Source organism: Azolla caroliniana, unplaced genomic scaffold, assembly GCF_043228905.1.
Source record: "Azolla caroliniana isolate FFs.n. ecotype wild unplaced genomic scaffold, voAzoCaro1.0.p SCAF_12, whole genome shotgun sequence".
Taxonomy (NCBI): domain Eukaryota; kingdom Viridiplantae; phylum Streptophyta; class Polypodiopsida; order Salviniales; family Salviniaceae; genus Azolla; species Azolla caroliniana.
In genome coordinates this window covers 7,800,249-7,818,129 of record NW_028230447.1, presented here as the reverse complement: position 1 = coordinate 7,818,129, position 17,881 = coordinate 7,800,249, and the positions used below count along the sequence as shown (strand labels likewise).

The following is a 17,881-nucleotide window of genomic DNA, read 5'->3' as shown; positions in this document are numbered from 1 at the left end:
CAACAAAGGTGTGAGGAAGTACAAGGATTTGAATTTGAATCCATGAGGAATCGAGAGTCGAGTCGTTTATAGAAAAGTTTGGGAGGGGTATGTTTGGAAATACAGAAAATTAAAAGACACACTCCCACAGGAAAACAGGGAGAGAGAGGGAGAGAGAGAGGGGCATCGTTGGAAATACAGAAAATCCAGGTTTTCTTCTTGAAGCTTCTCACAGGTTTTCTTGTGCCCGCCCCCCCTCCCCTGTCTCTGTCTCTGTCTCTGTCTCTGTCTCTGTCTGTGTTTCATGGAGAACCCAGATGCAGAAGGCGATCCCTTGGCCGCCGCGGCATCTCCCCTCGAAGACGTCTATTTACTTCGCGACACCTTCTTCTCTAGCGATCCTTTTGTCAAGAAATCCCGCCTCGACCATGGAACCTCTCGTGTCCTCGCCATTCTCGATAGCATACCACCAGGTAAGTCCCTCAAAACAAATGCATTTTTGGGTCTTTGAAATTTTTTTGTGGATTGTATATGCTGCATAATTCCCACTGTCTCAGAGATGTACGCTTTTGCAATTGTACCATTTATACATATATCAGTGCATTAGTATTTCTGGATTGCCTCTGTCTATGATGCATTTGCGTTTTTACTTGTGCATAATCACTGCATGTGTAACCCACTACAATACGTATATTAAGTTAAATCATATACGTATATGCATTTGTATATGCTGCATGTACCAATTCTACATATATGTATGGAAATTATGGCATGCACATATGCATACAGTGCCTACTCATTTTTACGACTTCGACATATACGAAGGAAAATCATGGAATGTGCTTAGGATTTGATGACTATACATTCTTACCACTTATATATAGTCAAGTAAATTATGCATTTGCATATAAGGGTACGTGTATGTTTCTACCACTTCTACATGCTTGAAGGTAAATCATAGCATGTGCCTATGATATGATGCACATATTTTGATTGTTCTGATCTAAAAATTGTTTTTTACTGGATGAAAGCATTTTGGTTGGGGGTGGGAAAATCTAGCTATTTAAAACTGTATGAATATATTGATCATTCCTGGGATCAATACTTTCCATAATGGGATGTGAGCCGCTTACCGGAACTGTGAGACATTTATGCAAACTTATCTGATGCATATACATTGAAAAGCCTTGTCGTTGGGGATAGTAAATACATTATGTACATGGCCATTGATGCACCATATTGAACACTTCTCCCAACTGGATGAAACATCTAGGTTGGAACGAGAATCTGTATATATATTTGATTAGGAGTATGGGTGTCCTATGCTGTTATGGTCTTTCAGAGATGTTAGTATTTATTTCTTCCCTTCTTTCTACCGTTGATCTCATTGACACATGCTATTCTGCTTCCTTCATCCATGTAACACTGCTTTCATGGAATCCTCAGTGACCATGCTTTATTAGGTCTTCTATGCCATGATGGTCTTTTGGTGATATTTATATAAATATTAATATAAATATTAATATATCCTTTTTGTCTACTATATTTGTGTTTTACCCATTTGTCTGCTGATTCCATGCTAAATTCATTTTAACATCGTCAAACATTTATCTGCTGTTGATATGAACACCACAAACTTTCCTTGAGGCAACGATCTATATGCTTACATATGGGTATGAAGTATGGTTCAGAAGCGCTCCAAAAATACACAAGATCATATATCTTCCTGTACCCTAAAACCAAGGGGGATATGGTATGCATGATAAAAAACTATCAAATTTAGGGGCTGCCCTAAGTATGAGCTCATTTTTCTCCTAGCTCCATGTAAAGTCCAATTTGATTTTTCTACAAAGAAAAATAATTCGGCTGAAAATCCAATATTTTTAGGGAAAAATGGTGATATTTAACCCAATTCTGAAACAAGGCATTTGAAATCTGATCTAAAATTCTACAGATACAGATATTGAATTTCCAGAGATCTGGGATCTCTGATACAAAGAACTATACTCTCAACTGCTTTTCTGAGTTCTACATTACTCTATTACATGTTATCTTTTAGCGAACTGTTTTGGTATAAGGAGAAACTTTCTCTGATATTGAGCAAGTTAATAATTTGTTTCTTAATTCTAATATGTCGATATGACTTTGACATGTCAGCACTTAGTATTCTCATTGAGAAAGAGGATGCAAATATTCCCTTATGAATGTATCTAAAATCTTGTATACCATGGATGGATGAAAAGCAGTTCCTCACATGAGTCATATGCAGATGGTAAAATATTAACTTTTCATTCCAATTTTCTTTGTGAGGTCTCATCATTTCATGACGCAGTACAGTTGCAGTAATATGTGCTGCCTCAGGAAGGGGATTCGAGATATCTTTCGTGTTTAGCGAAACATCGTTGTATTGTTTCCAGAAGTGAAATTCTTACAGAAGCTTTGATTGTTCAAGTCTGTTGTGAACTCAGACCTTATCTGTTGTCCTCTAGGCTGGAATGTTTAGGATGCATATTGACTTATCTAATATTGGACATTGTAAAACAAAATTTAACTGTTACTTACAAATCTGAGGGATTATGATGTACAGACCAGAGAAAACCATCATCACGCAGAGCATTATTTGAATACTTGAGAGGAAAAGCACTAGATGCAGGTTCTGAGTATTGCAAGGAGGCGGAGGACCATCTATCTAAAGCAGTAGGTTCTAAAGTTTCCTTTCTCATATAAGTAAAGCTTCATGTATCCACAAATGCTTACGTTTCAGATGAACTAAGCAGAATGCTAATACTGTAGGTGAAGCTGGACCCTTCTCTTGCAGATGCATGGTCATGTTTGGGAAATTGTTTTTGGAAAAAAGGTGACCTGACTGCTGCCAAAAACTGTTTTACTCTTGCTTTGAAGAAGGTAAATAGTGATGATGCACGCATGCGTTCAGAATGAACTTGGATTTTGGGGGATGTATTGCTTCATGAAGTCACTTATTTTCTGTCTAGGGTCTTGATAAGAAAATTCTACGACAGCTGTCCATGTTGGAGAGGCGAATTGCGAAAGGTAACCAATGGTCTCTCACACGGAATAACCACGACAACATTTCTTAAGCACTGTGTATGCTAGGCAAATTTTGAATTTTTCACCTATTAGAAATTTAGTTTCATAAAACTTGAGAGCGTAACAACTTTCTCTTACTCAGTTCTAGACATTTTCATGGCTGAGTATGGCAAAAGTGTGCTGTGAACTTTTACAAAGTTAGTGAATGATAATGTGTTTTGTGTATCATAGGTAACTCATTATTATATTATTATATGTTGATTAAAAAGGAAGCATATATATTTTTTGTTTTCTGGAAACTTGGTTCTTATGCAGAATCGCAACAATGATGGAGAGATGTAAATCTATAATTTTAAAGGTTATGCATGTATGGTTAGTAGTGAGTTTTAGTTCCAATAGACTGTGTAGAGGCAAATGAATCCTGGTTGTAATTTATAAGTGGTTATACGGTGGCTATCCTTGAATAGAAAATGAAGTGGTGCTTGGTGTGAAGTACTGGAGGCAGACCCAAAGGTCATGAGCATGCATGTTTGTAATGACCATTTGGGAATGTGTTTGAGCTTCCATCGTTATGGCTTGTCCGCTCTTTCTCCCCACTCATGAAAAACACAGGGTTTTGACCTAGAGATAGAGTCCCATTGGTACCTGGATTAAATCTTTAGTTGCCCACTCCTACCATCAGCAAGACTTTATGTAGAATGTAATATGTAGTAAACACTAAAGAACCCAAAAATCTCCACAAAGGTCTTGCAGTTTACACATTGCGGCATGGGTTAGTGTCTCATAGGGCACATATCATTAGGTGGAATGCCTTTTAGTAGACTTCACCTACCATCACATGAAAAGAGTTGACATGCATTTTCGATTATGCAAATAGGCTGGTGCTCTAGATACATCTTTTTTCATTTAAAAAAGTTGGCAGTATCATAGGAAGGTTTGGTAGGCTGATACATCTTGGAATTCAAATAAATGTCCACTTGCTTTTCATTTCCTACTCTCAATTATCCTTGCATCCATCAAAGGAGTGCTTTCCACAAGGAGCAATAAATACAAGCAATATTGGATATCTAAGGAAGGGCAGAATGGGTTGCTAAAGTTTCTTTGATACGAATGTGTCAAGTGATAACAGACCGTTCATGAGGCAAATAGCAAAAACTGCATCTGTTTCTCAATGGGCCAGAAAATATAGTTATGAAACCTTACTAATCTTCGTATAAGTGGAAGATGCTGCAACTCATTAATGAGGTCCTCGGAAAATGGTTCCAACCAATCCATTTGTTTCAGATTGTGTACTTTACACGACTTGTGTGAGATCCCCCCTTGAAAGATGCTCTATATTAGCATTTTATTCTACAGCACTTGGCATCAAGCTGAGTCTCAGGACGTCATTTCACAGGTCATCGGATGTTTAGATTACATAAAATTGATCCTAATTCCAAGCACTGTGATCTGCATTTTAACTCAGCGGCATCCATATGCACATTAACTGCAAAGCATAGATCAAACTAGAGTAGATGCAGTCCAAAGTAGATAGAGGATAGTATGGCATATAACTATTAGGCCAGATTATATTCATCAGTTTCAGTTTCTTGCCTCATAGGCCAGTTTGACCCCCTTAGATACACTATTAAAACAACTTTCTTATTTACAAGTAATTTATGCTGTCTAGTTCCACAAAAACGAAGTAACAGAGTTATTATATGTTTCTGTAAGATTTTGGTAAGAACCAGCCAATAGATACTCAACCTTGGGCTTGTTATTTGTGTGACAGGATCTTCTGACGAGGCTCAGGCAGTTGAGGAGAGCATCAAACATGCAAAACATGCAGTTAGTCTAGATGTTAAGGATGGCCAATCATGGTGTAAGAATTCTTACTTGAGGATTATTTCTAAAATAGTTTCTACTCTATCAAAATTTGTGAATATGGCTCTATAGCAATATATTTAAGTTCTCTTTCTGTAATGTTTGTTCCTTCATTGGTGTTTGAAAACGAAATTTAGTTGACCCTTTCCGTGGGGATTCCCAAGGTTCACAATATTTTCACCTTTTCCTTCTTGTATTTCCAATTCTTTTTAGTTGTCATTCCATGAATTTCATTACTGTTCACCACATTCCATGTATAGATAGTATTCAATGAAAGGGTCAGAAATGATGTCAATAGGCTTGAGGAACACTCAAGAGTCACCCAATTATGGGCACTTTCGGTGCAACTGTAGAGAAATGGCTGAAAAGATAGAGGAATAGCAGTTGGAGGAGCCCACCTTTGAAGTGACATCCAAAAGTTCTAAACCTATGTTTTATATGACCCATTTAGGGTTGGCCAAGTTCACATTGAACTTGGCCCAAAAATAAAGAGTATGTGAAAAGTGACTTTTGGCCTTTATAATTAGGCCTATACACATGTACACACTATAAGGGGGTCATTTAGGGCCTTTACCCCAACAACCTCCCACTTAAAGGCATAAATGACGCCATTAAGCTACGTAACTCCCACCATCTGTATACATACCTGATGTTAGCTTTGGGTAAGCACTTGGTGATTACATCAACAGGGTTTTGCGATGTGTGGACCTTTATCAATGTGATAAGGCCATCCTCAAGCACTTCTTGAATGAAATGATATTGCACATCAATAAGTTTTGTGCGTGCATGAAACATAGTATTCCACTCCTTGTCCTTTGTGGTGCATCCTGAGGGTCAAAATTGGGTCTAACAAGTGGCTGGTCATGCTGAAATCTAATCCTTTTATGATCATCTTTTAAGGCACAGTTGTTGTGAAGCAGCCTTGCCTCATTGAAAACAACATCCCGGCTGCGTATAACCTTCTTGAGCTGGGGTATCCAAATCCTGTAACCCATTTCGCCTTCTTCACCATATCCCATGAAGAGGCCTTTAATGGACTTGGCATCAAGTTTGTTTCTCAGCTCAGGCCTTATATGTACAAAAGCCTCGTAGCCAAAGACATGTAAGTGATCATATGAAGCAGGTTTGCCAAACCAAACCTCTTCAGGGATGTCACCTTTTAAAGACACATGATGGCATCTATTGCATACATGTACTGCAGTTTTGAGTGCCTCTCCCCAAAATTCATGAGGGAGATTAGCGGTGGACAGCATGCATCTCACACTCTCACAAAGTGTCCTATTATATTATTCAGCCACACCATTAGAAGAGGGGCTGTATGGAACAATAAGCTCCCTCTTAATACCTAAAATTTCACAAAATTTCTTGAATTCAGCACTTGTATACTCACCACCATTGTCTGTACACAAACATTTCAGTTTTTCACCTGTTTGGGTGGTCACAAATGCATGAAAACGCTTAAACACAACAAAGGCTTCATCCGTAGATTTAAGCAATTGAACCCAAGTTTTTCTAGAGAAATCATCAACAAATGAAATAAAATACAAAGCACCCCCCATAGATTTGGTGGGCATGCTACACACATCAAAATGAACAAGATCAAGTACACAAGACTTACGAGACACACTAGAGTAAAAGGAACACTTCACTTGCTTTCTATATTGACATGCATTACAAAAATCAAGCTTTGTACCTTTAGCATCGAGCTTCTTTAGATTAGAAAGCCTAGTGAGATTCTTTTGGCCATATGGCCAAGTCTCTTATGCCACAACTCCCTATGGGAGTGAACTTCAGCCAAAGCGATAAGCTTGCCTGATAAAGCATTTCCATGTAAGCAATAAAGAGTTCCCTTCTTTGTGCCTTTCACAATCAGCCTTGAACCTTTTGTCATTTTCCATGATCCTCTCTCAGAGAGAATGCTATAACCATACATATCCGTTTGATCCAAAGAAAGCAAGCTCTTCTTGTTCCCTGTTACATAACGCACATTATGCAAAACCAACTCATTAGTGCCATTTGTAGAAAAATGCATTGTGCCAATACCCTCAATGGAACATGCATGATTGTTTCTAAGTTATACATGACCATGGCTGCCTGTAGTAAAAGTAGAAAAACACTCCTTGATAGGAGTCACATGAAATGAAGGACTAGAGTTAACTATCCACGTTTCGGCCAATGCATCATTGACGGCTAGCAAAGCATCAATACGATCATTCTTAGTGATGCTCATGTTCTGTGAATGAACATTTAGAGAGGCATCATATGCATGGGCCAATGCGTCATTGACGGCCAACAAAGCATCAATAAGATTATTCTTAGTGATGCACATGTCCTATGAATGAACATTTAGAGAGGCATCATATGCACAAGTATCATCAGCTGAAAAAGTAGCACATAAAATGTCCTCAACATTTGACAACTCCTCTATGACTACATTAGAGGCCAAATTGGCCTTCTTTGTCCTTTTGGTTGTCATGTGCATCAGTCTTGTCCTTTTCTTATCTCTAGATTTCTTCTTTCTTTCAAATTTTTCTTTGTAATAGTGGCAATCAGGTTTCTTGTGGCCTTTCCTACCACATTGATAGCATGTTACATCATTGCGTTTACCTTTACAACTATTTCTCCTTTCCTTGGTTTTAATTTTGTTCCTGTGTGCATAATCACTTCTATTATCTGTCCTACCTCTAACCATGTTGGCTGACCTGCCACCTTCTCCACTTCCTTTTCTTCTAATCTGTTCATTGAGTATGGAATCCCTAACACCATCAAAGGTCAAGTTGGGGTTAATAGACAATGAGACTACCAATGTCTCCCATGAGTCATCTAATGCCATAAGCAAGAAAATGTCTCTGAGCTTGTCATCAAAAGGAGCCATTCCTAAGTCCTGCAGCTGTGATAAGGTACCTGTAAACAAGGACAAGTGTTCAGCTGCATGCCAACAAGCTTTCACATCAGGTGTACTTGATTAATAGGTGTAGTGTTTTCATATGTAGCCTTCAGCTTTGCCCATATTTTGGAAGCAGATACCAAGCCTTTGAGATCTACCAAAATCTCATTAGAAACAACCTTCCTAATATATGTGACAACCTTTTTGTTCAAAATCAGCCATGCATAGTCTGACATGTTATCTAGTTTTCCTGCCTCCAATGCCTTGTCACAATCCTTTATTTAGAAAGAGAATTCCTTGCATTCCCGCCTTCCATAAGTCGAAACCTGTTCCCTCAAATCGTCGAATCTCAAAAAGATTCTTCACATTTGAGGAAGATGACGCTATAGCTGCACAAGGTCTAAACACCTTTTCTTTGCTGTGTAGCACCTGCATAGTAGCTGTGAAACCCTAAATCTGCTTTGATACTAGTTGAAAGGGTCAGAAATGATGTCAATAGGGCTGAGGAACAGTCAAGAGTCACCCAAGTATGGGTGCTTTGGTGCAACAGTAGAGCAATGGCTGAAAAGATAGAGAGAGCAGTAGTTGGAGGAGCTTACCTCTAAAGTGAGATCCAAAAGTTCTAAACCTATGTTTTATATGACCCATTTAGAGTTGGCCAAGTTCACATTGAACTTGGCCCAAAAATAAAGAGTACGTGATAAGTGACTTTTGGCCTTTATAATTAGTCCTATACACATGTACACCATAGTACGTAAAATTCGTGATCATCTAGCATAACATTCGTTTTCCTACGTTGGAAAACGAATGCTAATGTTATTCCAACATTCTTGTGTTTTTTTTTGTTTTTTTCCCATTTTTTTAATGTTATTTTTTTCATTTTTTTGGCTTATTTACCTCATAATAAATAGTTAATCCAAAAGTATGGTATTTATCATTCTTTGAGGGTGTTTTTCTTACGCGAATGATTGAAACATTCACGAATGCGAATGCACATATGGTATTTATGGTTCACACTATGATGTACACAATATAAGGGGGGTCATTTAGGGCCTTTACCCCAACAATTCAACACCTCTATAGTTAGAAGACTGTGTTTTGTGATATCCTTTTTCTTCTCTCGGTGTTTCTCTTGTACATATCTGCGTTGTTCTGCTGTCTAATTTGTGCAAGTTTCTTTCCCTTGATTCAAAGAGCTAAATAAAAGTTTGATTCATGATTTCCTTTTTCTTTTTAAATTATCATTGATGTCATGATTGTTTTGCTCGACAGTTAAGTCAATTGTAATGAATCATGACATATTTTTCCTTTCACAGATACATTAGGAAATGCATACCTTACAAGCTTCTTTGTTACTGGAACTTGTGATCAAAACAAGCTTCGGCAGTCCTTGAAAGCATATCAAAATGCAGTACGTTTTTTCTTCTGGTATATTAATGGAGAACTATATGCTGCATGCATCTCTATCATTTACCTGAAATGTGGCATTGTGATGAAGCTATATGGAGAGTAACAAATGCTTTATTTCTCTCACAGGAGAAAGATGAACTGGCAAACACGAATCCTGATTTATACTTCAATTGTGCAACAGTAAGCTTTCTTATTTGCTCAAAGGACACTCAGTTTGCATGCTATATTTTTTTGGTTTGCTCTCAGCATTGACATGTTATAGGTCAATCGGTACTTGGAGGATTATGAGAGAGCTTTAAAAGGTTTTAAAGCAGCGAGTATTAGAGATCCTGGACTTCATGCAGATGAAGAGGTTGAAAAGTTGGTTAAACTTCTTACTAAACTAGAAGACGCAACAGCAAATAAGGTAACTATGTCTTCTTTGAAGTGTTGGAAGAGAATGGTAAGGATAGGAAACTTATATATGGTTTTTGTGTGCTTCAGGGCATCATGATTTTATACCTATACTGTGTTCTTTGCTACAGTCTAGACTAGGAGCCACCTATGTAATGTTTTCATGATACAATTCTATACATTAGTTTAAATAGCTTCATTCGGACATGTATCAACACCTTTTACATCAGGATTTGTCTTTATAGACTTATTTAGCCTGAAGTAGAGTTTTTCGGAAACAGCAAAAACAAAGAACTTTACTAATAGCATCATCTATTATATTGATAGAATCTGGAAAATGAGATATTAATGATTCAAGGCTTCACCAGCAGTCAAGATAGGTATCTCGCTTAAAAACGTTCATTATAGGTTGCAAATAGCAAATAGAAGACTTACTACTGCCACAGGATACACAGGGCAATCGGTAACTAGACTTGGTGTTAGAGAAAAGTGTGAAGATTCTAAAGTGCAGAACCTATATGCACAGAAGGATTTAGGATATGTATGTGACGTACCTGTAGTCTTTAATGGAAACCAAAAGACAATGTGTCATTTGTCATTAGGAAAGTCTTTTCCCTCTGATTTGTTGAGGTAACATTGGAAGTATTGCCGTGAACTTTTTTGCGTTACATGATTTATATAGTCAAACACTGATGGAAGTATTGTTGGACTATGCACACAATGAGAACTAAACGTTTGTTTAAAGTGAAGCTTAAATTTTTTGCAGTGTTTTAAATATATGATTGATGTATTAAGAGGTATATTACCGTACATTGTGTAGGGCCGAATTAAGACAAAGCGACTTTCAACTCTACTTTCAGCTTTACAGGGTGAAAATGGTGCTGTAAGATATCTGAAAATTTGCCATGTGTCTATCTTTTTGCTTGATGCTTCTATTTCAATTTCATTAGTTTGTTTACTTCCTTTCTTCTTTGTAGCTCCAGCACACCTCAGGCAAGTAAATTTGCTTTCTCTGAAAGAAGGTTACAACAAAGGGGTTGTATTATTGAGTAAAACAGTTCTTTCAATACGCCATGACAGTGGTGTTCCATTGTAAGTTTTTGATTGCAATGTGGTCTTTGCTGGACCTTGGAGAAGACCTAGATAGAATGTAATTTGTATAAAGGATAACTTGTTTGAAATTCTCAGAATATAGCTGCAAAGATATAAATAAACATTTGCGATATATATCTTATATTCCATTTGATGACCATACGTATTATGAGGTAGTGATTAGCCCTTGTATGCATGCAGGTTTTTCCTTATGGTGGACTGTGAGGGGAACTTCTTTATTCTTTCTGTTTATGCTTTGCGTGATGGAGTGGTAATCATACAATGTTTACCATAGATTCCCAATAAAATTCATTGGTTTTTCTGTAGTAATGAAGGTTAACTCTTTGGAATGATGGCTGTGGTTCAGATCAAAGAAGGTGATTCATTGAGCTTGTTTGAGCCCTTCTTCCATCAATTTAACGTTTCATGGGAAAAGAAGGTCCATAGTTTTTCCTTAACTAGAATTGTACTGGTTTGAGATATGCTATTCTTTAAAAGATGGGACTGCCAATTTAATGTTTCTTTATTTTATATATTTTTGGTTGCAGTTATATCAGTATAAGAGTGTCCGTGTTGATTTCCCACAACAATTTCATGTGAATGGTCAGTCAACTCCTGTTCAAGATGCTGTCTTCTTAACTATCCGGGCTGAACATGTCCCGCCCTAAACCATCCTTCTAACCATCATTATAGAAGGAACTGGATAGAGGAAGAGAGGAATATACTTGTATAGATAGTTAGTTCTAGAGACTAAAGAAAAGATAATTACTGTCCAAGATTCAATGTACCATATGATAAAGAATTACAGCCAAAGGATGCACTTTGAAATCTGTCATTGTTATGAGAAAGGAGGGCCTGTTGCAAATCTATGTGAAAAAAGCATGCATGGAAGTGAAGCAATTAATGCTGATCTAAGGTGTTAACAAAGATGACAGTCCTATGTTGCCATCATTGCACATTGGGTATCTAGAATAATAATAATAATAGTTGATACCCAAGTTTTGTGGAATGAGATTAGGATGGGGATTTTGTTGTGGAAAGAGCAAATGACGAAATGCACATGATAATATGTTATGGTTATCAACTTATCAGAAATATCACAAACCAAGGGGAGGTTAGACATTTTAAAAAAATGGAGAATGGGAAATGTGTGGCCTTCGCAAGATAAAATGCATGGGTGTTAACATGGGCAGAATTGGCAACAAAATTTGACGTGTGATGTAACTGTATAGAAACAGCAGTTTGAGCCTTCAAGAGATGCATGCCATGGTGTTCTGGAGGAAAAAGAAGGGAAAGGTATAAATTTATTCTAAAGGGAATCAATTAACACATTTTTAGAGATTTATAGGATATCTTGTAGGTCAAGCATGTTCATATAGAAAGGTGGTAGTGGAAAGACCTATGTTATTTGAGTTTCTTGAATTGATGATAGAAATGAGCTTGAAAGATAGTTTTGGGGAGTAAGGAAGGATTTGCTGTTCTGTGTGTACCTACTTTTTGAAGGGGAAATTATGGTAGAGCTAATGGATGGAAATGCTTTTTTTAGAATGTTTTCACAAAACTCTTTGAGCTCTCCTCTCACATACGAATTAGAATTGCTAGTAACTAACTACCAACTGATAAGTCCTAAACTTCTCCATTATTAGTTTTGTTCAATAACTTTTTCTTGATCCAAGGACAATGATCGCAAGGCTTTACTCTAAAATATTGATATTGAGACACTTTTTTCTTGTGGTGATGAGAAGTATGTCAATTTTATGTTTGTTGACATAATAAAACTCAGAACTTCAATCATATTTCTTTTAAATGTTTCAAATGATGTATAACTAGCAAGATTCCAAAATGGAGACTTAAATCATATATTTTTTAAATGTACTACAATTTTTATTCAAATGACGTTTAACAATCAAGAACTTTATCCATGAACCATGATAAAAGCAAAAGTTTTGCAAATTCAATATTCATATTGAGAACGATGTGCATGGTAAAGGGATTTAGATGGAGAGGAAAGTCTTAACAGCCATTTTTTTGTGATTTGATGTGTATGGTGGGCTCAAAAGGAAGCATTTAAACCAAGTTCTTGTCACGACTTTGAATAGTATATGGACAATGATGTACCGAATGGAACAAATATTGTTTGACATTCCATTTTGTGCCCCATTTTTAGGTGCATAAGTCTATAGGTTGATCGATGATGTGTTTTATCTAATGCTTCGAAGAACCAAATAACTTGTCAAAAAAAGCCTTGTACATATGTGTATGATGTACCAAAGAATGATAAGTGTGCTCTTTTCACAGGCAAAGATGCACCAAGGATTGCTCGACTACAAGACATTGATATGGTGATTGGTTTCTATGACACCTCCTTGAATCTCCATAATACCATCAACCTCCCTGCCCCCCGTTTTTTTCTTCACTATCACTTGAATTTGTGACCAAGCGATTTTCACTCACATGAGAACGATGGGACACCATTTGAGGACCCGGAATGACACATGTTTGGAGCATACAATTCTTACGAGAGCTATGATATGGTGTAAAAAGGCAGGTGCTTGATGGATGGTTGTTACCGACATGTGTGTTGGCGCAAGGGCAGACAAACGGAGTGCATGGCGTGGGGTGTGGTGGGATGCTCGATGGGCGAAACCCCTGAGCCATGTACTATACATAGGTTTCACGAATGTGTTTGGGCAGGCGGGCGGGCGGGCGTGCGGATGGATGGATGGGTGGCCTCTCCATTCCTTTGTCCGGCCTCGGCCAAAAGAAGCTTTCCTTCCTTCCTTCCTTCCCAAAGTCAAGTCCATCCATCCATCTAAATTTTAAAAGCATGAGCTCTCTCTCTCTCTCTCTCTCCATCATCCATTAAATCTCTCTCTAAAACATCACACAACACACTCTCTCACTCTTTTGCAGATCTTCTTCTCCTACCTGACCGCATCTCACACAGAAGAAACACAGGAATCGTCGGTCTCTCTTTCAACCAGGTATCTCTCTCTCTCTCTCTCAGATTAGAGGATGAAGGCGCTTAATAACCATCTAGAGTGGCTTATATTCACTATCTCTGTTTTGACTGTATGGATGCTCTATGTACCCATGTATGCATACTATTGGTATATATGTTCCTCTCTATATATGCATATATTCCGTAAATTTAATATCTATGATGCCTTACTCTGTGTGTGTGTGTGTGTGTGTGTGTGTGTGTGTGTGTTTGTGTATGTATATGTATGTATGTCTGTATGGGTTTATGTGTGTATGTATGTATTTTATGTGTGCATATCTGTATTTATGCATGTAAGTATGATGCTTTATTTATACATCTTTTATGTATTTATGCTGCCCTATATGTATATATGCATACAGTTTGGCTTTGTGTGATGTCTTACTGTATGTATATATGTGCATGCATGTTGATGTTTATATATGCAAGTATCAAACTTGTTAGAAGGTGATATTTACTTGCTTGCTGACTCCTGCAATCTGTCATATTTGGCAGCTCTTTCTGGTTGGATTCCATAGCAAAGAAGAAGAAAAATGCAAAACTATTCATTGTTCCTTAATTCACAGACATCATGTTTAGGTCGAAAAGAAGAGGATTTGCTCCGAATACGTCTTGTCGAAACCAATGATCCGATCGAGGTATTCCCCAATTCTTTGAAACATTTGGTTCCGGATTATCTCAAACACTTGGAATTAGAGGGTTTTGGTATCCCAGAAATTATAACGTTTGCACCTAAAGAGCACCAAGAGCTTTCAATGTCCCAAAGACTCTTTCTCTGCCGGCTCCAGGATGTCACACTACAAAGGCTAGATCCAAATGAAAAGCTCGAGATATATGTGCAAGACCTTGTAGATCTCATCATCAAAGAAAGCAAGCTAGATGATGGTGGTGTGAAGCTATATAGCCGATTCTCGAGGCTTGCATTGCACCTCAGATCTGTGGTGTATACTATCTTCTCGGATCGAGAAGGTAAACGAAGGTCAGGTGAAATAGTTTGGCTTCTTCAACATGGGAAACATAGGATTGACACTCGATATAAACAAGGGGATATCCATATGGTTGGGTCATTGATCGCGGCTTGTCAAGAGAATATTGCTAAACACCAAGGTGTTCTAAACCCAAAAGTTCTGTATGGTATTAAAGTGGTGGGTGAAGAGTTTTTTGTGTACAGTGTGAATTTCCGAGAAGAATATATGCGACAATTATCCGAGGAAACACCTAGTGTTGATGATCTGGTTGCTTTTAAATATCCATGCTCTACTGGATTGAGAATCTCCAAGAAGGAGGAAAGGAAGAAATTGTTATGCATCTTATATACATTGAGAGAATGCTCTCTGTCGAATACTCATTTGTAAGACGCACCAAAATGATTGTTTTCATTTGGGATCAATCATGTTTACTTAATCCCACCAGAAATCCAAACATCCATGGCATCAATTAAAGCTATAACGAAAAAACAGTTGTTTTTTGACAATTGGTGTACAATAGATTTAACATCAAAGGAAGAAACAGAGAAATTGTTCTATGTTGCTATAGATTGACAGGTGTGGACATAACAATAAGTGTTTCCCACCAGGCACAACATGTAGTTTTAAGGCCTAATAACTTTTTGAGACATGTTTGAAATTAAAGATCATTAGCCTAACAAGATGTGGAATTTGATGAAGACATGGCCAAATTCTTCAAACTTGAAGGACAAGTTTGAGATATCAAAAGAAGAGCTACACCAACACCAAAGATCAAGCTAACCCTGAATGAAGAAGTGGAAGAGGATGAATTCTTTTTTACATCAACTCACATTTATGTTTGTTATATTTGCTTTGATCCTAATACCTTGCTCTTCCTCCTTAACAATGAGGCAATTAGTATTGATAATCATGATTAGGTGTGATCGTGCGATGCTCATCAACATCAGATCACATCATAATTGCTAGTCTAAGTGCAATGCATTACTTGCATGTCAAGTATAAGGCAGTCGAGGACAAGGTGATGAGCTATGATTTGATCTATCCTCCATTTTTGTGGGCACTTGAGTTATATTAAGCAACTTTAGTATTGATAATCATGATTACGTGTGATCGTGTGAAGCTCATAAACATCAGATCACATCATAATCGCTTTGTTTGATGCTAGTTTAAGTGCAATGCATTACTTGCATGTCAAGTATAAGGTAGTTGAGGACAAGGTGATGAGCTATGATTTGATCTATCCTCCATTTTTGTGGGCACTTGAGCTATATTAAGCAACTTTAACAAAGTCATAAATTTGAGGATCTTGAGGGCATTGAACTAGTTGGATGGCCTTCTGTTTCGAGGAGCACCTTCACATACATCAAACACCTTTACATTGTAACATCAAAGTTGTAAATTTGAAAGAGTGTCCATAATGTCTCTTTTTAACCAAAGAAAACACCATCACCATGATTAACTTATAGTGGAATTTGGATCCAAAGTTGGTAAATTTGGAAAAACCCAAGTTACAATTGTTACGATGTTAATATGTGTCTCTTTTACAGAAGAAAAAAACTCCACCATGATTTAGAATAGAATTAGGATCCACCCCATGGAGACTAACTTACAATGAACTTCGAATCTGTCTTGGATTCAAATACTAAGAACTCATTCTCAACCTAATATGATGACATGTCACCTATGTAATTGTTGCTCTTCATATGGAAGATTTATTGTCTTTTCAAACAATCAAAAATTGCTGCGAAACTAGTTCTTCATGCAATTGGTGCAACTCCAATTGAAACATACCCCCTCCCATATTGTAATTGCTCCAAAATAACTTGGAAATGGGCCATCACTCTACTAAACTCAACATATGCAAAAGCCCAATTGAATGGAGATCTTGCTACAACTTGAGATATCTACATTGCATTGATTACCTTACAAATCATTTTTGCTATTGGACAAGAATCAAATTAATGCGTAATGTGTTAATGATTTTGGATCTAAAGTGGAGGATATCTAAAGATGAAATGAGTGTCATTGATGACATAAAAATTTGACTATGGAACATAAAAGCAATTTAACAAGAAAATTTGAGGAAAATTATGCTTGGGATTATGGCTAAGGCCATAACTATAATTTGGGGACGGCCATATGTGTGATTTGAGGATAAAACTTTATTGAGAAGATCAAGCATGTCCAAAAGAGGAGTAGAGATCAAGGCCTAAATTTGATGGGTTAGTATCACAGTTTTTTGACTGGCATTTTTTAAAGATGTATGTCATTTGACATTCAAATTTTAAAAATGAAAAGCTCTATATAATGCTACATTGTTATACATGTCATTACTATAATACAAGATACACAAATCACAATAACTACCTCACAAAGATAATGAAATACATAAAATAAATATTATGTTAATGTTTTTACTATTAAGTATAAAGAAAAGGTTATTTTTTGGAAAAAAAGAAGAAATGTATTTTGGAAAAAAGGTTAGTAAAAAATTAAGTTTTAACTTAAAACTTAAAACTTAAAACATTAAAATCAACCCTAGAGTTTATGCTCTTAGAGTATTTAATTAAGGTTATTGCTTAAAATTTCAATCAAATTTAAAGTAATATTATTAGTAAAGAATAAATATTTGAAAAAACATATTGTAACATACATAGGATAGCTCAAAGTATGACCCCTTGGGTCATTTCCTTGGGTAATTGTTCGCTCCACCGGCATGATGGGTTTCTGCCCAAACATGAGCTCCGCAAGCATGTATCCAGTCATCGAACTGTGCGTAGTTCGGTCCGCCCACAACGCATAAGGTAGGAGCCTTGGGCAATTGCCGACTCGCCCTTCGCATGCGTGTACTATGGCCTTTACAATCGGCTCATGACCCCGCTCAACCTTCTTGTTTGCCTTCGGCTTGTATGCAGTTGTAAGGGACAACTTGACCCCTAGCCGGTCAAACAGCTCCTCGGCCTCCTCCACATCCAACTCTCCGTGGTCGGCCACAATTTTCCCCACGCACCCGTATCGCCAGACGACATCGTTCATTAGAAACTTGCATACGGCCGTGGTGGTATTGTTCGTCAATGCCCGCCCTTCTACTTGGTTCGTCAGATCTTCCCTCGCTAGCACCATGTACCGCATTTGTCCTACTCCCATCGGCATCGTCACCAAGTTGACCATCCACTTGAACTGTATGGTTGGGGGGTAGGTCGGGTATAGCTCGTCGCGGTGTCAAACCACCGAGTGCAT

The 17,881-nt window shown here is 37.4% G+C and overlaps 2 protein-coding genes and 1 pseudogene across 2 annotated transcripts; 2 read left to right on the top strand and 1 right to left on the bottom strand.

Annotated features, from left to right (window-relative positions):
* Window positions 1-246: 246 nt before the first annotated feature.
* LOC147857014 (uncharacterized) lies at window positions 247-11,620 on the top strand. The gene is made up of 13 exons (XM_087328933.1): window positions 247-452; window positions 2,567-2,676; window positions 2,773-2,883; window positions 2,973-3,030; window positions 4,799-4,888; window positions 9,094-9,188; window positions 9,314-9,367; window positions 9,450-9,593; window positions 10,401-10,458; window positions 10,558-10,672; window positions 10,874-10,943; window positions 11,040-11,111; window positions 11,221-11,620. Exons 1-13 carry the CDS (start codon window positions 284-286, stop codon window positions 11,338-11,340), a joined length of 1,266 nt encoding a protein of 421 aa, XP_087185059.1. The 5' UTR covers window positions 247-283; the 3' UTR covers window positions 11,341-11,620.
* Window positions 6,678-7,582, bottom strand: LOC147857015 (uncharacterized; annotated as a pseudogene).
* A 1,938-nt stretch (window positions 11,621-13,558) lies between the features above and the next one.
* Window positions 13,559-15,063, top strand: LOC147857013 (uncharacterized). The gene is made up of 2 exons (XM_087328073.1): window positions 13,559-13,656; window positions 14,169-15,063. Exon 2 carries the CDS (start codon window positions 14,207-14,209, stop codon window positions 15,026-15,028), a length of 822 nt encoding a protein of 273 aa, XP_087184199.1. The 5' UTR covers window positions 13,559-13,656; window positions 14,169-14,206; the 3' UTR covers window positions 15,029-15,063.
* The last annotated feature ends 2,818 nt before the right edge of the window (window positions 15,064-17,881 follow it).

Bases quoted from the DNA above. Each gene is read 5' to 3' on its own strand.
- LOC147857014 (XM_087328933.1), top strand. From the start codon at position 284: ATGGAGAACCCAGATGCAGAAGGCGATCCCTTGGCCGCCGCGGCATCT. The intron at 3,031-4,798 runs GTAACCAATGGT...TTTGTGTGACAG, and splicing joins GGAGAGGCGAATTGCGAAAG to GATCTTCTGACGAGGCTCAG. The intron at 9,189-9,313 runs GTACGTTTTTTC...TTTCTCTCACAG, and splicing joins TGAAAGCATATCAAAATGCA to GAGAAAGATGAACTGGCAAA.
- LOC147857013 (XM_087328073.1), top strand. From the start codon at position 14,207: ATGCAAAACTATTCATTGTTCCTTAATTCACAGACATCATGTTTAGGT.